The 20826-nt window shown below is 43.1% G+C and overlaps 2 protein-coding genes across 2 annotated transcripts; one reads left to right on the top strand and one right to left on the bottom strand.

Moving 5' to 3' along the window:
- Nucleotides 1–2654: 2654 nt before the first annotated feature.
- LOC310797336 (uncharacterized protein) lies at nt 2655–6136 on the bottom strand (the record flags this gene model as incomplete). The annotated part of the gene is made up of 4 exons (XM_083659705.1): nt 2655–3476; nt 4276–4430; nt 5758–5802; nt 6082–6136. 4 exons carry the CDS (start codon nt 6134–6136, stop codon nt 2787–2789), a joined length of 945 nt encoding a protein of 314 aa, XP_083515831.1. The 3' UTR covers nt 2655–2786.
- Nucleotides 6137–10109: 3973 nt separating this feature from the next.
- pcyt1aa (phosphate cytidylyltransferase 1A, choline a) lies at nt 10110–20785 on the top strand. Its single transcript, XM_083659184.1, has 9 exons — nt 10110–10404; nt 12397–12516; nt 13525–13621; nt 13891–14007; nt 15512–15663; nt 16425–16503; nt 17118–17260; nt 17724–17912; nt 18441–20785. The coding sequence occupies exons 2-9, from the start codon at nt 12400–12402 to the stop codon at nt 18657–18659; spliced, it is 1113 nt and encodes a 370-aa protein (XP_083515310.1). The 5' UTR covers nt 10110–10404; nt 12397–12399; the 3' UTR covers nt 18660–20785.
- The last annotated feature ends 41 nt before the right edge of the window (nt 20786–20826 follow it).

Raw genomic sequence — 20826 nt, 5'->3', positions numbered from 1 at the left:
TTGTTTAATTTTGCATTTTAAAAGACAACATTTCGAGCCGTTGCAGGCTCTTCGTCAGGTCAGGCAGCAATAATCAAGAGAGGTTCAGGTGTTCCTCATGAAGTATCTGGGTCCCACCTGTGGGTGTGGCCATGATCATGTTTGATGATCAGTAGTCTGGGCACCTTCCACCCCGCTTTTTGTCATGGGGCGTAAACCACGGAACCAGAATGAACACCGGAAGGCAGTGCGCCAAAAAACATCTGTGTTGCTGTTAGCTTGATGTCTCTTCCCTCGATTAATTGTCTGATGCAAAGCTTCTGTATTGGCTTAAAAGATGTGAGATTGTGAATCCGCAATGTTTCTAAAAGAACTTCGGTACGTCCATCTTTTGTTTTGTTGTTTGCCGTTCTGATACTTGGGTCAAATTGTCAAGTTAACGTGAAAGTTGACGAGCTAGAAACGCTGCCATCCGGTCTAGGGCGGGCTCTAGGCCGGAACCAGTAGGGTGACAAAATCAATTGTGGGCGGGAGCCAGGCTCTTTCTCGCCGAGAAGAGCCTGGTGACGCGAGGTTAGATGATCAGTGTGGTGGACATCAGGTGTCAAAAGAGATGTTTAACCCAGACAAAGTCTGACATTGCTAAGAATATATAGCTAAAGTGAAAAGTAGCAATATATACAACAAGTTCGAAAATACACAATAAGGGCCTATTAAGTTTTATTCATGTGGCCTATAAATTCTAAAATTACTTGAGGGTATGTATGGCTACTATGATCTTGTGAGATATATTAACACTCTACCCCCCATAAGGAACGAAACAACAAAGAATAAACAACAACAATACATGATAGTGGAAGAAGATATTAACTCATCCATTTATCAAAAAACAAAGGAACAAACAAAGTTTTTAATAACCTGTCCAAAAGGGAGAGGGAAGCTTTATCAGCTCTTGACAAAGACGAGTCTGTAGTAGTGAAAAGTGCAGACAAGGGAGGTGCCATTGTACTCCAAACCACCACTAATTATGAGAAAGAAGCCTATCGCCAATTGAATGATGTCACTTTCTATAAGAAACTACAGGGTGACCCCACCTCTTGCATCAAAACACACATTCATGGATACTTGGAGGGACTGATGGAAAATAAAGAAATCTCTAAAAAAGAAAAAGATTTCATGAAAATAGAACACCCCAGGATACCAGTATTCTACTCTCTCCCAAAAATTCACAAGGACCCCACTAACCCCAAAGGAAGACCCATAGTGTCTGCAATAGGCTCCATGACCGAGAACATCTCAAAATACATAGATTCTTCTTTACAACCTAGTGTTCGAGGATTACCCTCCTTCATTCTTGACACAACAGACATGATCAAAACACTAAATGGAATAGAAGACAAAGACAGCTTTGACCTAATGGCCACTTTGGACATTGAGAGCCTATACAGCAATGTTCCTCATGAGGGCGCACTGGAGGCCATCAAATGGTACTTGGACCAGAGGAGGTGTCTTACCCACTAGCCTACACCACCTCCTGCATCACAGGATTAGCAGAGTTGGTCTTGAAGAATAACTACATGATGTTTAAATCAGATTTCTTCCTACAGACAAAAGGCTGCAGTATGGGTTCCAAAGGCTCATCTATTGCAAATCTATATGTGGGACTATTTGAACACGATTTTGTTCTGAATCCAGCCCAGAATCCATTTTTTCCTCAAATTAAACTGTGGAGGAGATTCATTGATGATGTACTCTGCTTTTGGTCAGGAGATGAGAAGTCTTTTCTAGAATTTCATAAACTTCTAAACTCAAAGAATCAACATCTTAGATTCACAATGGAACATAATCAAAAGGAAATTAACTTTTTGGATAGAACCATTAAGAGAGATCATGGAGAAATCTACACAGATATCTACAAGAAACCTACAGCCAAAAACTCTATTGAGAGCAGACAGTTTCCACCCATCTCCACTAAAAAACAGTCTCCCTATAAGCCAATTCCACCCGGTGAGACGAATATGTAGCTCAGAAGAATCCTACAAGGAGCAGAGCATACAACTAAAGGAGAAATTAAGACATCGTGGATACAAAGAAACTGTTATAAAAAAAGCAGAGGACATTTATTCTAGAAAAACACAAGAAGATTGTCTCAAACCATCGCCCAAAAGAGCAACAACAAAAACCACACAATGTGTCCTACGCTACTCCGCACAAGCAAGTGAATTTCATAATGTCATCAAAAAACACTGGCATATTCTAAATGCAGATTCATCTTTGAGGAACACATTCAGATCCCCTCCACAGATGATCTACAAACGAGCCTCCAACATAGGCGATATGGTAGTCCACTCAGACTTAGTCCCCAAAAAACCTCACACTTTCCTGGATGACTTACAAGGCAACTTTAGATGCAACTCATGTACTCAATGTAACTTCACAACAAGAAGCACCCACTTGCGAGTCTCTTTTAATCTTGATGAATTAACCACTTTGGACTCAGCACCTACAAGAAGAGATGTGTGTGTGTTTACTCTAATCTTTCTTGTTTTTATTCTTACCATTAGAGACAGAGCTGTAGTAGTACCACAAATAATTGGCACACAACTTTATTGTGCATTTATTTTTTATGAACACATACATACATACAAACATGACATCATACAGTGTAATTTGTGATTTGGACAAACAATGGCCATACAAATATTGTGTGTTTGCCTGTCCTCTGAAGCAGTCCTGGCTGGATTGATCCTGTACTTAATATTTTAGTCTTTCCCTGCATTGTAGGCTATATTTTTTAAGCTTGATTTTTACTCGGGCTCTGGAGCTGGATCAGCGTAACGGAAGGGGTCATAGAGGTCACGTTTGAAATCATAAGGGTCAAAGTCGGGGGCTTTCTGCTCCACTGGTGCTTCAGCAACAAGTTCCTCAGCTGGTGCCACCTCCTCTTTCACCACTTTCTCCTCAACGGGCGCAGCCGGTGCGGCAGTTTCTGTGATGGGGCGGGGAGGGTGGTCGATGAGGCAGTCGGGGTCCCAGTACGGGTCACAGTCGTACTCCATGCCCTTGACAGGAGGTGGAGGCGGGGGTGTGGGTGGGACAGACTCTTTGGGAGCAGGAGGTGGGGGCGGAGGGGGAGGGGGAGGTGCAGCAGCTTTCATCTCCTCCTCTGTCATGGGCCTGCAGGCCGGGTTGTGGCGCGGGTCGCACAGCACCGGGACGGCGCCCGTCGGCAGGTAGACGATCTGAGGCTTGCAGAGCTTGTCGGCGGGGTTACACAGGAAGATCACCTGGGCGTCGGCCAGGGGGTCCGGCGTCGGGGCGGCCGTGGTGGGGGGCGGAGGGGGCTGGGTGGTGGTGGGGGGAGTGGTGGTGGTGGGTGCTGCGGTGGTGGTCAGGACACCCAGGGCGTTTTGGTAGCTGGAGGCATCGGCCCCGTGGACCTGCTCCAGGTGACGCATCTGCTGGTACAGCATCCTGATCTTGTCAATCTCATAGAGCTGGAGAAAGACAGACACATCGGTACAGGAGAGAGAAAACACATAGAAAATGTTAGTGGATCTCATGAAAGGACAATGCCTATGGTAGTAGCTATATTATGATTAATATCTCATGCTGAGATATCCCTTTAAAAAGCTCATCCCCATTCAATCCTACACCAGTGATTCTCAACTCTTTTCATATCAAGACATTAGGGCCACAGACCCCTCTTTGATGAGATTTTGTCTCTTGCACCCAAATCTGAGAATATGTTTATTGTTGGATATGATTTTGTCCATAATTCCAAGACTAAGGGGGCGGCTTTAGCCGCCCCGTTAGTCGCCCCGTGGCGGGGCGGCTTTAGCTCAGGAGGTAGAGCGGGTCGGCCAATGATGCAAGGGTTGGCGGTTCGATCCCCGCTCCCTCCCAGCTGCTGTCGTTGTGTCCTTGGGCAAGACACTTAACCCTCCTTGCTCCCAATGGTGTGTAGGCACCCTGCGTGGCAGCCTGCCGCCATCGGTGTATGAATGGGTGAATGTAGACTATCTACTCATTGTAAAGCGCTTTGCGCTATATAAATGCAGACCATTTACCATTTACCATTTACTAACTGCTCTACTGTAGGTGGCAGAGGGAGAACAGTGAAACTATGATCAAAACAGTCATCCCTCTACATTCTCTAAGTGCATTAACTTCTTGTAAATCAAATAATGGTGAAGTTGAACAATTCAGCAATTTCCTGAGGACCCCCCTGGAACCCCCTCAAGGACCCCTGATGGTCCTTGGACCCCACATTGAGAACCACCGTCCTTAACTCACTCCTTCAATGTGTCCGATGCTGTTGTAGAAGCGGTAGTAGGACTGGAAGTCAGGAGTGCCGCGGTACCACTTGGGTTCAATGTTCCTCCTGGATCGAGTCAGGAAGTGGTGTGCTTGAGCAGAGTCGATGCTGACTGCCCCTGCAGCTGCATTCACTGTGGAAGAAGATGGAGGCAGAAATCACAGAGGAATCAGGGAACTGGGGAGTTATGGCAATTTGGCCCCAATGCAATTTATTATTAGCAGAGTATTACTTTGTGACTCAGTCACTCAAGAATTGGAGGGGAGAGTACTGGAGCGTATGTGTGTAGCGCTGTCTGGAGAACTGGGGGAGCGCACCTATATGAGGAACAACCCCCCCCCCCCCCATATTTTACTAACAGATAACAAACCTTTGGAGAAAAAGTGTGGGAGCTCCACTCCTCTGCGCTCCCACAGCACTACACCCCTGCTGGGGCGATGGTACTTTTTGATAACTGAACTTTTCTTACTCTCAACTGAGACTACTACTTAATAGAGTATTATAGAGTACTATTTGTTTGTATCCACGAAGACCATAATCAACTTACTTGATCAATCAAATCAATCAAACTTAGCTTGCTGGTAGTTAGACTACAGTCATATTTGCATAGCGATTCTCAAGTAATTAAATTACTCTTTTTGCCATTTTTGTGTATGGATCTACAAACAATTCTGGGCCATAAAAACCTGACATTCCTTGCACTTTCCCATGAATAGTGGTATTTTATGTTTTTGACTTATGTGACCTAAGAACACTTGGGCACTTTTTGCAATAAATTGAATTGAGTGTGACTTTTTCTGCCGGCATGTGACTTTTTTGTATTATATTTTTTTATAATTTCGATTCACACTGTCAATTTGATAATCGTTTCACAAACTACTTTTTCTAAGTAGCTTTAGTTAACAATCCCCCCCCCTCCCCAGTGTTGCTTTATTGTAGTTCAAATTTTTCCACAGTATTTCCAAAGTATTTGGTAGCTTAAGCCAGAGGTTCTCAGAGTGGGGTGGGGTCCTTGAGGGGGTTTTAGGGGTCCCCAGCAAAAAGTGCAATTTATTTTCAGAATTCCAACCATAGGCTATAACACAATGACAGAATGTATGAATATTTTGGTTCTGGTTTCATATACTTTCTGTAATAAAACATCTACTGTAAAAGTGTAACAAGTCAACCCACTCTCCTGGCCCTGTCTTGCAGGAGCCTGGTTGTTGGGGTTGCTAGGCTTTTGATTTGGTGCACCTGGGCCCTGATTGGGCTTAAGAGGACATTCAGATCATTCAGTCTCTCTCACTCATCACAGATGCACATTTTGCACAAAATCTTATCAAATGGGGCTCCGTGGTCTAATTTGTGTCAGTTTCGGGGTCCTTGACGTGAAAATGTTTGCAAACCACTGGCTTATAAGCTATACCCTCTCAAAGACGCTTTCCCAACACTGCATGGAAGACACAACCCCCTATTACCTTCAGCATTCTTTATTTTCACCAGAGATGTTGCTTCCAGCAAACCTGCAGGAAGTAAAGAGTAACACACACTCCTGAATAACACATCATTTTACTCTGAAAAGCATTATATGACAATTCTACCATAGCTGCAGTGACACTGTTATCAAGACATTCTGCTTTCTGACATGTGTACAGGGGTCAAATGAGGATTAACATTTTATAGTTTCATATGATCAGTGTTTAGACAAACAATAATTTATTTCTACAATATTCTACATTTGACTGTTGATAGTTCTAAATCTTGTGAAAATGTCACACATTTGGTTGACTCCTCAAACACACCTGGCAGTACTAGTATCCAGCATAGCGCCCTCATCAGGAAAACCTGGGAAATCATCCTTGACATCTGCAATGGCAAACACATGTACTGAAACCCCAATTATGACCCCCCCCCATTCTGCTTTATCTCACTTCTGTTAAGTCTATTTAATCAGTAGAACTAAACATACACTAGTTCATTTATCTGAGCAAAGTAGCATTTAACAGCACAAATAACTAATACAAATGTAATAATATTCTATAGCACAAATATAATAACAGCATAATAACTTGAGTCACGATTCCTCAGCTACATCTGATACCAAACTATTCCACTTTATAACATGACCCACGAGATGACAATAAAGCAGAAACTACCTTCACGAAAAATTACTAATATTCTAGCTAGAGGCCTATATAGTGTGATATGAAATTGTGTCTGTTTTAATCAATGCTCAGACTCAGTTTATAGTGACCTTATTGCAGCCTACCCTTTTTTTTATCTCGATATTATGTATTAAGAAAAAAGAAATCTGAGTTTTCTGAGTTATAATTTGTTTGGCATATAGCTGCATAGTATTTTGTATAGGCTATCCTTTAAAAAATATTATAGAATTGCTAGCCTATAGCTAATATTTAAAGGCCCCCTACTATAGGTATTTCTTTTTCAATTGTATTTCTCTCCATTAGGATAAGTGATGAAAGTCGAGGGAAAAAACAAACAAAAGAAAAACAATTTCCCTTAGGCTAGTTAAGAGAATTTGGGGTAAGTAAAGTTTGCCTCCTTTATGTGAGAATCCAGTTTTAAATTCAATATGCTATTTATAAGTTGGAATAGGAAGTAGAACAACTGAAGCCGCTCACCTGCAGTCGCATCTCCAACAGTCCAGGTCTAGTCTGCTGAAGAAGACTTCATAACTACTGCTTTTATAATTGGGGCCATTTCCATTGGCCATTGACCCACAAGTAACTCCGCCCCCCTAGGCATTTGCTCTGGAGACGTGGAAGAGCTCATTAGAACAGAACGCTAGCCGAGGAAAATAAAAGAGCAACTTCAAACAAACTGGGACTCCTTGTAAAAGCCTGGAGGAACAGCAGCAGTCCAGTCTGTGGGTTTCTGCTATACTGTAGGGTCATATGAGTGATGGGTTATTAATGCATTCAAAATAAAACACTGACTGAACAGTTTTCCTATCATGATAAAAGACAAATCTACAGTGACAAATATGAATAGTGTGTTTTGTGGACCAAATATGTCAGTGGTGCAGTGCACCCGCAGCTAACTAGACACTTGACAAAACATGCCTGCAAGGGTAAAAATTAACCCTCTCCCCCAAAACAGCTGGATATGTCCTTTTAACTTTGTTCTTGGGAAGTCAAAAAAAATAGAGGGGAAGCTGAGTCAACTGCTGTTTAAGGGTCTCAGAAATATGCAGGAATTATGGGCTAGCTTGTCCAAAACACCAGTTCAATCTGACACCACATGGGAATTGTTGCTTAAAGCCTTCAGAATATCACTTTTTGATTTATTTAAAAGATTCATCTTAATATTTCTGAAATCTCTAGATAACATAAATGCAAATAAAATAGCTAATAATATACTGTAATTATCTTAATAAAAAGGCTATAGAACCAATTCAAAATGTGGAGCTACATGTGCTCCAGCTGGTTGAGTTATAAATCCAACCAGAACCTCCTTTCCTGTTTCTCCCCTGCTGGGGGACGCAGCAGGCGAGAAACAGGAAAGGAAGAACAAAAGAGTGCATGAAGAATTGGAATTGTTTGCACCAGTATGTGGTGGAGGAGATGTTCAGTCTGAGTCGGATCAGGCCAAAAGGGGAGATTCTGTTTCAGCGGACTGGTATTTGTTTGGGTCTACAGTTCATTTCTGTGACAGTCTTCATCTACATTCTGCTCGATGTCTGTCCGCCTGCTCTGTCTGTCATTTGGATGGTGCTCCAAAGCAGCAGGTATGGCTGTGATCAAAGAGTTTGTGGAGACAGGGAGTCTGAAGCATTCTGCCAGCTGGCTAATGGTGAACATTATACAGTAATTGTTCTGTGTACATGGCAGAAATGGAAGGGTAAAGAACTTGTGACTGTTAAGTGATATATTTACTATACCTGTAAGCTGAGAGACAAACGGTCTCACGAAATACATCCGTCTGTTTGGGAAGAGGTGTATGTAGCAAGCAACCAAGAAACATTATACACTCAAGAATCTGACATTATCACCCATTTTTAAGGTTCCTCATGTAACTGATCAGAGTTACAGCACATGGATACTACGTGTTAATCTCATGATTTTGTGTGAATCCAGCTGCCTTGCCAGGTTAACTGTCTGTGTTTAGTAGCAATATTTTATAGCTAGCCTAGTTATATACTATGTTTTTTTGCCATCTGACAAACTGGATCTAGACAAGAATTTTGGTATTCTGACAATAAATCTAAGAAATATATAGCCTGAATTGAAGCAAAGTATGACACCAACAGAAATAAACAACATGGAATAAGGCTATACAGACACATGCAATATGATGCAGCCACGAATAAAACAAAAATAACAACACAAGGACTTTTTGTCTTGGGAATAAATCCTCTGTGGTTTTCTAATCAAAGGTTTGCCATATCAATGCATTTGTAGCCTACAGCTGTGATTTTAAATCCACTTATCTTAAAGCACTCTTTTCAGGGATTATTACCATGGTCCCAAAATTATCCTCCTAATAAGGCTTTTAACGGCCCTGGTATCACTTATTGCTCCATGCTCTGAGTTTGAGGTCAAGTCACCGATGAAGGAGACCACAGCATGTAATCGCTGCTTTGCTGCAATTTACAGCAGCTTTCATTGCACAACTTTACTGCTACCCCCAAGGTATCAATTATCATAGCATGTGCCCCTCTGATCTTCAAGTGAAATTACACCTTGTACCGGAGCTCTCTGCAGGGCACAAGGCGATCAGCTCTGTATGTTTTCAGCCCTACAGTATATACTCTCTCTATTCCATAACAAGGTTCCCTCTATATGCTATCTTTCCTCAGAGAGATGTTCACCAAATCCCTGTTCCCCCGCTCAGTGTTCATTCAGCCTGTCTCAGTACCAATTTTGACATGCTACCTACCACGAGTATTTCAGATGACTCAAATGGTTGAGCTGTGGCATTTGCAGCATACATTTGTGGGAAAGACAACCTAACTCTGACCACAATGCTAAGAATGCAGCCAATGTGACCAATGTGTGTTAAAGGCTGCACTCATTTTCTCCTGTTATAAAACGGTGTAATGGCAAAGTGGGACAAAGCAGGCATCTTCTCTTTAGATAAAATTGGCTAAGTGGTGTCTGTCTGCCTGTGGCGGCAATGTGTGTCACGATTGTGATGTCATCAGTGATGATGTTATCAAGGATCAAGGATACAGTGATGTCATCAGTGATGTCACTTGAGCAATTGTGATGTCATCAGTGATGTCCCTTGAGCAATTGTGATGTCATCCTCTTCTTCTTCTTCTTCTTCTTCTAATGGCTTTCCCGCAGACTGGTCACAGTTTGGACCCTCTTTGACTTGCTGCTAAAGTTCTGAGTGAGCTATGCATGTTTGCAGTTCTTGTGTGCAGCAGGCAAATAACACAAAGTTATAGTGGTGGTGAAAATGGTTGCTGCATGTTATTCGATTGGATGAGCAATGCAAAATAGTTAACAATCTAGTCTACAAAGGAGGTTTAATTATGAAGATGAAGGTGGTATGTCAATAATATGCGGGAATGTCAGTAATGTGCAGGAAGGCGGTATGTCAGTAATCTGTCCTGTCCTCTCGTCGCAGTATCTGTGGAAAAATGTTAGTTGATTATCCAATGAAGTGGAATCATCCAGTGATAATGAGGTTTGCCATAACTATCCACTAGGTGGCAGCACGCGCATTGGCGCAATGTAGCCGGAAATGGCAAGAGCAGTCTCGTCAGTTCCTTCAAGGTTGTCCGGAGTTTTGTAGTTCCTGTGCTGGTGAGCCTGCTGTCAGCAACGCTAGTCTACTACAAGCTGTCACTTGTCTAGCAGTTGCAACTCCAGCTGTAGCACAGCGAGTAGCTAACAAGTTAACGTTACGCGTCGGTGACGGACGCACGGGGTTGTTTGTACTGTTGCGGGTTAAATTAGCTAACCAACTAGCTAACGCTAACGGCTAACAAGGGAATCAACGTGACAGCAAGTAACTCTAGTGATAGTAGTGTAAGCCGAAGGTAGCTAGCAGCGTTAGCTAGCTTTCTTCTTTAGCTAGCTAGCCTGCTGGCTGTCACAGGCTTGGGGAAGCCGCCCACTCTCGCAAAGCAGAACACTTGACACAACGAGTGAACGGTAAGTGAGAAGTAGCAGTTATATTATAAAGTATCACTTTGGAGATTGTGTTAGCTATCATTTCGTGCGTGGAATCGTAGATAAGTTATTGATTCTCAAGACTTGCCAGGGGAGAGCGTGTATGTAGCAAGCCAGGCAGAGGCTGTGTGTGGTGCAGCAGCCTGTCAGCTGTTAACGTTAGCTAACTTAGGAGTCGCTGGCTTGGTTTCACTTCTCTCCTTGGTTCAAAGGGGATTCGCACTGCACCAAGTTTGGACAAAGTCGAGGTGGTTGTTAAGCTTTATTGTTAACTAGTGAGGTGAGATCATAATGGTGAGTGTATGTTTGTCTGTCTGTCTGTGACTGTCTGTCTGTCTGTCTGTCTGTCTGTCTGTCTGTCTGTCTGTCTGTCTGTCTGTCTGTCTGTGTCTGTCTGTCTGTGTCTGTCTGATTGACTGCACTGTTAAGTTGACAGAAAGGGGGGAGACATTGGGAACACAGTGTTATTGGCACCGTTCTTTTGTTGCTCTTAATGCCTTCTTATTATAGCAGCCCTGTCAGCCAATCATTTCAGTTTCCAGCTAATCGCTTAAATCTTCTCTGTCACTTTGGGAGCCCACCCCCACTCCTGTCCTGCATGCACAGCTGTTAATAGAAAGAGGCGGGGTTGTTGTGTCTCCACAGTCCACTGTGCTAGGTAGGTGTCACCTCACCACCAACCTTATATCCGGGTTCTATCAACGACCATGTCTGTCTCACTGTGTACTGTACTGTCACACTTTTACAACTGACTGACTGAAAGACAGCAATAAATCAATTTAATTGGCTATTAAGAGTTAGATACTAGTCGAACAAGGTACAAGGATTATGATTGGCGTAGGTGAGGCCAGACATTTAATAATAATGATGAACCCGCCCTTTAACGTCCTATGCCTGTATTTGGGTGGTATGATGGAATGCCTGGAATGGGGCGGCACTGAAATCCTAAACTTATGTAGACACATGGCAGCCCTAGGCTATGAGCACAAATTGTTCTCTGCATTCACACCTTATTTTTCTTCTTCTTTTATCTTTTTATACATCCATGATTCACATGGATAAGAACAAGACGGATGTGGCTTCAGTTTAGGATAGGATCTTTGAAGGTTTAGATATGATTGATGAACTGTTTGAAAAAGGTGATGTGATGTTAAGATTCATAGAATATTTCAGGTGAAAATACTGCCCTATGGGCATAGAAGGCAGTTATAGACTGGTAAAATACTTATCACTGGACCCAGACTCTTCTGTTTAGTTGGTTATATGCTTTTATAGTCTAATGAGAAAGCAGGTAGCTTACCCAATTCATTTATTCAAAAAAACACTGGCCTCTAGAATGTCAGCAGGGCGGTTGTTGGTTCGTTGAAATTCTAGATGTAAAAAAAACTTGCCATCTTCACAACTTAAAAAGGGGTGTGTGTGTACTAGCTGATTTACTGGATATAGCAGAGTTTTGTATTGCTCAAAACTAGCTCTAAATGTACGTGTCCCTTTAAATATTGCGAATCTGTCCAGTCACTGGGAAGACTCCAGTTGCCTGTTATGCAACAACTGAGGCAACTGATCTCACAAGCTCACCAATGCATACAAGGATACAATGTGAAAGTACACCCCCATGTGGTGAACAGCCGATATTGGTTTAGCTGGTGGGTTCTCATGATCCTGAATGTGTGTGAAGTGGACCACAGTCCTTGAAAATGACAGGTGTTCAAGAGTCTGTGTTGAATGGTGGACATGGTTTATTGTCTGTCTATTTGAGAACACATTTGATGTTGAAACAGCTGGTGTTTGCTTAGGCTACTGTAACTGTAAAAAAAAATGATTTTTTTACCTAAACGTTTCTACTTTTGGCATTTGACCTACACACATCAGACGGTAGCAAAGCGGCATATTATGTGTGCATGTGTGTTATTGTTCTTTTAATTGTGCAAATCATTCACGACCTTTGACCCGATTGCCCCTGATGCTCTCAAGAGGATGGAGGATGCCCACAGCTCCGGCCGTCTGCTGCTGTCCAGGAAGAGGAGGAAAGAGGGGTCCAATGGAGAGACGGAGGAGGGAGAGAGGCCCGTCAAAGTCCCCAGATGCACTGTGGTGAGTGAGCCAGCTGTGTGTGGATCTAGTTACTGCTGCACTGAGGAGCGGCTTGGTGCAGCAATTTATATAGGCCGTGCGTGCGTGCGTGCGTGCGTGCGTGTGTGCGTGTTTATAGTGATGAGAGAAACACATTTTTACATTGATAGAAAGAAGGCAAATCAAAACAATACGGCTTGGAGTACAGTTGCTAAACACATCAGACATTTTAAAACCTATGTTCTCAGCAGAGACCTGCTGGAATCAGTTCTGATTGTGCTGATTATTAAATGCTGAAGATTAATTGGAAAATGGAAAGTGCATGTTGTTGCACAGCGCTGAGACCTTAGCATGCTCTCTTAGCACCCAAAACACTAATGACAGAAAATTGAAAATATTTGATACTGTGGCAGAAAGAAAGATGTAGATTTAAAGAGACAGACAGAATTTTACTTTTTCGTTAGAGAAAATGACTCACTATGCTGTACAGCAGGGATACTCAACTTGCTTTGCCCAGGGGCCACTTTCGTGAAATGATACGAGGCCAGGGGCCAGTTAATAAACAAACAATATAAATTTTTCTGTAGCGGATTGTAGGTTTTTGGGGTGTCAGCTGGAGTTTAGTCTGACAATGTTGTGCACACCGGATAGTTAGTTGGGTTAAGTTAGTTAGGTTAAATACATAAATAAGTGCCTGGGTAGCGAGCAGACGGCGGTATTTGACAATTTAGCTGGAGCTCAGTCAAACTTTATTTCACGTTAGTTTTGATTGTGAATTAGATTCTAATTCACAATGAAAACTAACGTGAAATTATTAGAAAATGGTCGGGGGGCCACTCTGCACCCTGTCGCGGGCCGCAAGTTGAGTATCACTGCTGTACAGTAATGATGTTGCATGAAGAGATAGAGAGTGAGTATTATAGAAATTTAAAAAATCCCTGATCACTGATGTCTTGTCATTGTGTTTGCCTGGGTCTGTCAGGCCCTGATCACTGATGTCTTGTCATTGTGTTTGCCTGGGTCTGTCAGGACCTGACGCACCCCGCCCCCTTCGCAGATGAGCTCGAGCCAGATGACAAACCCTACCAGAGAGTCAGCATGGACGAGGCTAAGAGGGGAACACCTCGTGAGTTTGGCTCTTTGCCTCTTTCAGTCTCGCCGTCTCTCTCGGTTTAGTACTTGCTCTGACTCTCTTTCTCTTCCTTTGTGACTATCTTTGTCTTTTTGATGCCATTATTTTGTCTTCGCTGTTCCTCTCAAAATCAGATCATCCTGTGTGATTTCCTCTCGTTCTTGTGTATGCTCACAGTCTCACACATCAACAAACAAAGACACTTTTAAAAGCCACTCTCTGTACAGAAGAGATGAGTGATGGCTCTTCTCGTCTCCTCCCAGCCGACAGGCCGGTGCGCGTCTACGCAGACGGCATCTTCGACGTCTTCCACTCGGGTCACGCCAGAGCCCTCATGCAGGCCAAACAGCTCTTCCCCAACACACACCTCATTGTCGGAGGTAGGTGTGTCAGTCTGCGTGTGTGTGTGTGTGTGTGTGTGTGTGTGTGTGTGTGTGTGTGTGTGTGTCAGTCTGCATGTGTGTGTGTGTGTGTGTGTGTGTCAGTCTGCATGTGTGTGTGTGTGTGTGTGTGTGCATTCATAGACGCTTTCACAGCAGCAGAACTTTACCAGCCTCTTCTTTTTAAGTGTGAAACTCAAAGGAACACAGTCTAGATCAGTAGTTCTCAAATGGGGGTCCGTGCCACTTTGCCAGAGGGACCACGAAAAGTTTTCAGTTTTTTTGTGTGTGTGTGTGTGTGTGTGTGTGTGTGTGTGTAAAAGCTTCATAGTTCAACAAAAATAGTGTATGCTTTAAATTTGAAATGGTTCATGCATTACATTCTAATCTAACAAACATATCAATTTAAAAGTCAAGCATGTTACCGTGGAAACAATTAAGCTTAGCCCAAAATCACAAATCAGAATGAGGGGGTCCTTAGTATATTTTCTATCTTGTAAGGGGTCCTTGGCTGAAAAACATTTGAGAACCTCTGGTCTAGATACCGTAGATCCACTCAGTGTTGTAGTACTCAAGTCCAGTCCTGGGCTCATTGTCAGGACTCGTGACTGGACTTGGACTTGAGGACTGATGACTCGGGTCATGGACTTGGTCTCGAGCAACCATGCATTCCAACTCGGAAATTGGAGACGAGGACTCAGACTTGATCATTGAAGATTTCAGTTTATTATATATATGGACTCCAGATATAGTGACTTGACACTGGATCCACTACAACTCCCGAAGAGGGGAACTTGGACGTTTTGGAACGGAGCGCATTGGTTTGTCAGTGCAAATAGTCAAATCGCTTTCACTGTGGGATATTGTTGCTATATATTCTTAGTTTAGTTGAATACATTTGATGTTTTCACCACATTGAGCTTCTTCTTCTCAGTGTGTGGACAGACTGTCTTATAAAGCAGGAGGATAACAATGCAGTTCTTTCACTGCAGTCCAGTAAAATACCGTTATCCATTGCAAATAGAAGCTTTCTGAATACAGCTGTGGCTCACACAATAATTCCCACAGCTGGACTAACAACACGATCCTGATTGTTTTCCAGTGTCCACTGCCCGTTTCTCCCCCATCGGTACAGCGTTTAGCAGCTGTAGCTTGAGCCAAGAAACATCGGTACAGCGTTTAGCAGCTGTAGCTTGTGCCAAGAAACATCGGTACAGCGTTTAGCAGCTGTAGCTTGAGCCAAGAAACATCGGTCAGCGTTTAGCAGCTGTAGCTTGTGCCAAGAAACATTGGTACAGCGTTTAGCAGCTGTAGCTTGTGCCAAGAAACATCGGTACAGCGTTTAGCAGCTGTATCTTGTGCCAAGAAACGAGACGGCTTCAAAACCTCCAACCTCAAGCGTGATCTTTCTTTCTTGAGGCTGCTGTTTTGTTGCTAATCAAATGAATGATTGAGCGATGTTAAATCACATTTTCTGTAACACATATATTTTTATGGTGAAAAGTGTGCAGTGACGACCTGACCCACAAGTACAAGGGCTTCACTGTGATGAACGAGGACGAGCGCTACGACGCGGTCAGTCACTGCCGCTACGTGGACGAAGTGGTGCGGAACGCTCCCTGGACGCTAACGCCGGAGTTCCTCGCCAGACACCGGGTGAGTGAATGAGACAGAGAGACACTTTAGTTCAAAGAAAAAAGGGAACCGGAGGTGTTCAATCTTTTGATTGATTGAGATCACGCGTGTGTATGGGTGAGATTCAGAGATCACGCATGTGTGTGGGTGAGATTCAGAGATCACGCGTGTGTGGGTGAGATTCAGAGATCACGCGCGTGTGTGGGTGAGATTCAGAGATCACGCGTGTGTGTGGGCAAGATTCAGAGGTGTTTGGCAGCACCAAGAGCCAATGACACAATTGGAGCAGAATGATCTATTTCTGTATTTTCATCATCCCCACATTTCCCGTAACCGTTTTGCTGCTGTTTTTTGTGAATTTTGCTTTTGTACAATTTATAGATATGAATCTTGTATGTGTGGAATTTCATTCAATTTGTTTTCAATGCCAAGTGATTTGTAAAATATAATTAAAAATATAAACTTTTTGTCACTAAGTCATGCCATTTTAAATAATGACACTAAATGTATAATATGTACATATTATTTGTGAAAATTAAAGTTACTGGAGTATTTTTTTTTTTTTTTTTTAACAAAAATGTATAGATTAAAAATGCCGTCTGACAGCATTGAGACGTTACCAATGTCAACATTTGTAAAGGTTGCTTTCTACATTTCACTGCAGTAATATGGTCGTGAAATTTGAGTGATGGAAACATTTTGGAATGTATTTGTTTAGTAAGTGTGGGAACTCTGCCGTGTTTGTAATTGTTGTAATGACCTCTGACCTCTGACCTCTCCAGATTGACTTTGTGGCCCATGATGACATCCCATACGAATCAGCAGGCAGCGATGACGTTTACAAGCACATCAAGGAGGCCGGTGAGCACCATAGCAACCAGGACTGGCATACATTTCATTACAGCGTAGAGTCCAGTTTTCAGTGGAGTCACCCATGTCCTCATGGTACTGTATGTCATGCTGGACTATTAGGATCCACCTCATTCAATATTTTATGTTGGAATACAGAGATGCTATCAAATTCTGTTGCAACTCTGATTGAGAAATCAAATTATCTGGAAAAATGCCTGATATATGGCTAACAAAAAAACAAAAAAACACCATAAGCTTTTATTTGCACACACCAAGAAGGCTTATGTATGTATCAATAATTAATTCGTTATAGTATTACAATGTGTGTGTGAACCAGAAGATTGATTCCGGATAATAAATGTAGCTGGTGTCCTTAATCTAATAACGCAGGCAAACAGTTGTGGTAAAAATTATTCCACATCCACATTACGAACGCAGAAACTGTGATGATAAAGAGTCATTTTTGCAATTTTCTCTACTACTATTTTGAGTTCAGAAAGGGGGAAGTGAGGCCGATCCCAAGTCATCTTATGTTCAACTTCACCCCAGACGAATGGAGAACATCGTTCCCTGATCTGTACCATGTGACGTTTTGTCCTCTTGACGCCCGCTGTGTTCCACAGGCATGTTCGCTCCCACCCAGCGGACAGAGGGCATCTCCACCTCTGACATCATCACGCGCATCGTCCGCGACTACGACGTGTACGTGAGACGCAACCTGCAGAGAGGATACACCGCCAAGGAGCTCAACGTCAGCTACATTAACGTACGACATTGTTATCACTGTGTTAGGCTCATTAAAACCTCAGAGCAGAAGAGTGAGTTAGTGTGACGGAGCTTTTTATATTCCAGTGCAACCCGGTCATAGTTTATGCCAAGTCATGAGTCGAGTCACACTGAATATGTGGTCATCACACAGAAAGGTCAAGTGTTTGTCTTTTGCTTGGGCCTTAGCGTCTAAATATACATTGAGTCTAAATATAGAACACTGTAGGTCACATTGGATGATGGTCTTCTTGAGGACAAGCTATTGATATATATATATATATTTGTAATAGACCAGCATCGCCTGTTTATTAAAAACATGTTTTTGAGTTTAATACTGCAATTTAGAGCTGTTTTTGCCTTTTATGTGGTGAGGCAATGCAGTGATTTGTTTTTGCACAACACCTATGAAGTCTAACAGAACTTGAACCCTCTCCTTACCTGTACTGCCCCCTCTCTATCAGGAGAAGAAGTACAACCTTCAGGAGCGCATGGACAAGGTGAAGAGGAAGGTGCGGGACGTGGAGGAGAAGAGCAAAGACTTTGTCCAGAAGGTGGAAGAGAAGAGCATCGACCTCATCCAGAAGTGGGAGGAGAAGTCCCGGGAGTTCATCGGCAACTTCCTGCAGATGTTCGGCCCCGAGGGCGCTCTGGTGAGAAGGCCGTCGGCTTTGTTTGGTCTCTTAATCCTAAGAAAACATTCTTATTTACACCCCTCAGTGGCCTTGGGGAGATATTGCAGGGGAGGGAGGGGGGGTTATTGTTTCACTTTTCCCACCAGATTTCTCCAGTCGGTCTGGGGAGTTAAACAGACGACCTTCTAGAGTCTCTGTAGATATCCAGCTCAGGGGTTCTGAAACGTTTTTCATGTTAAGACCCGGTCCCTCCATATAGATCCATGTTAGCCCACTAATGGATAAGAGATGATTTTATGTAGAATTCCCTACCCGTCTACACTGAAGGTAGACTCAACACAAACGTGGTCTAATTCATACATTCTTTGATTGTGCTTTCTATTATTATTATTTGTTGTTTGTTATGTCTCATCAATCCAGTTCATGTCTTGCAATGAACTGATTGATTAAAAAATAAAATATTATCTCGGCTACACAATCAGTTGATCTACCAGATGTCCTAACCATATCTCGTCACTTCCCACGCCGTCGGTCGGCCCTCTGCAGAAGCACATGCTGAAGGAGGGTAGGGGTCGCATGCTGCAGGCCATCAGCCCCAGACAGAGTCCCAACAGCAGCCCCACCCGCGAGGAGCGCTCCCCCTCCCCCACCTTCCGCCTGCCCTTCTTCAACAAGAGCTCCCCGCCGCCCTCCCCCCCTCCCCACCACAGTGCCGCCCGGGGCTACCCCATCAGCGAGGACGACGACGAAGACGACGAGGACTAGAGCGCATGTGAATCCCACCACCCCCTGTGCCAGGATGGGGGGGGGGGGGGGGGCGCAGTCACCCGTCAACTGAGCTGTCAAGTTTTACTGACAAGTAGCTTCCGTTATACGTTTATTTTAGTTTATGGTTTAACTTTTACACCTAGCACTGTTTTCAACGAGCTATCTTCAGTTTCACATCGACCGCTCAACTGTAACAGCCAGTTTTCACCACAGCTCTTGTTTTTAACAGCCAATTCTAAAACACGCGTTCTGTTTAATCATGTGTTCCGAGTCAGCGTCTAAGTAGCCACCGGTCAGTCACTTGAGTCATTTGGTTAGTTATCATCATAGCCTCCCTCCTGTTAGTATGTCACTTTTATCATCATAGCCTCCCTCCTGTTAGTATGTCACTTTTGATTTTGCTTTGTATTAAGTCACTCGCTCATAGGAATATTTGCAGGTGTTATACTTGATGCAGTCTGTTGTCTATTACTGTCCAGGTTGGCATTGTAGTGCATTTATAAGTTAGTGTTTTTGTCTTGTTATCTTGGCTTTAGCAGCTGCTGCTGCTCGCAGCTTTTCTGTCACTCAGAAGAGACCACCTAGTTTGGTCTAGGATGACAGCTGAAACTCATGGATGCACTGTTGAATTTCTCCAGGAGAAGTTCAGAGCTCGTCTGAAAGCTCTAGGTGTGAATGATCTGTGGCGGAGCGCTGACAGCATATTCCACTCACACCAACATAAAATCAAACGGGCTTTCTTTTTGTCTTCAACTGAAATCTGGTTTGGTAATTTGTTTTTAAATAACGGGGGAAACTCTGGATATTTTCATTGAACTGAATCTGAGAGTATGAGTGTTTCTTTTGAATGTTTCCTCACCTGAACTACCCCCCCCCCCCCCCCCAAAAGTCTGTGTGTCCGTTCGCCTGTGTGAGGCCATGCGTCTTATGTGCATGTGCCTGTAATGTGTGTGTGTGTGTGTGTGTGTGTGTGTGTGCTTCCAACAGCAAGCTCTTATATGATGTAGACATGATTGAAATGTTTTCTGTCAACATTCTCCTATTGACAGATCTGGGTTCAGCTTTCTTTGCACATTATAATCATTGACAATTTGACTCAAGGTCAGTCTTTTGGAAGACTAGTCGTTTCAAACTGGACCCCTTTCAGTGGCACGCAAAGAGGTTCTTTCTCTGTTAAGAATCAACATGACCCATTTAAAATATTTTTCATTGCGGTCTTATTTTTGTAGTTGGTAGATTTCATCGGTTATATTTAATTACCCTCATTACCTTTTCATCCCTCAGTTGTTTAGATGTGTTTTGTTTATCTCAGAAGAGGATCAACATGAGCAACGCTGTCGTTAGAGCATGATACAGATCTGGGGCCTTGTGAATATGATATCTTCAGCACTAATACCGTGGACGTGTCTATTATAGGGTTTCATATAGTCAAAGAAAATTGAAAAAAAACATCTTTAAAAACTAAGGATTGAGTCATAAGCACAACATGTATGCCTTTTATATATTATGCTCACCAGATCTCTCCATGGCTATCTTAAAACATGTAAAAAGAACAAAAACAAAACTCCTTGTCCCCATTTTGGCAGTCCTGACAAAATAAAATCAAGAGCTGGGTTTTCCAAGTCATACACCAATCCACAGGACTACAGTAACACCTGTAAGCCAATGAACACGGATGGTTTCAGTTCAGAGATGCATCTACCGTAGGTAGATTGGACCCCGAGTCTCACAGGTGGGGAAGAATCCGATTTTATAACAGCAACTGGAGCTACCTCCTCGCCTGAGCCAATTCTCCCATTCCTTCAGACGAGCAGAAGGGACAATGGCGATTCCTGTAGAAGACATCTCTAAGGAGCCATTGTTCTAGCACTGAAGCTATTTGACTTGGTCAAATATTTGAGATGTTCTGGCCTTTGGTTGTGTCCTATATCTCCATGGTGATGAAGGATGTATTGTTATTTCCCTTTACTTAAACATGCTTCCCTTAAGATTTAAGTGATACCGATAGATGACTATAATCTAAATGTTGACATGTAGGCTTGGTCTGTTCTAGGCCTGGTTTCTCAAAAGCACTTAACCCATTGATACCTGATGCAGCATTTGCGTGTATATCCCTCATTTGTGTGCGTATCCCTTTAAGACCGCGAACCGCGTTAACACGGTT

Source organism: Poromitra crassiceps, assembly GCF_964638095.1.
Source record: "Poromitra crassiceps genome assembly, chromosome: 23".
Taxonomy (NCBI): domain Eukaryota; kingdom Metazoa; phylum Chordata; class Actinopteri; order Beryciformes; family Melamphaidae; genus Poromitra; species Poromitra crassiceps.
This window is presented reverse-complemented; position numbering and strand designations above follow the sequence as displayed.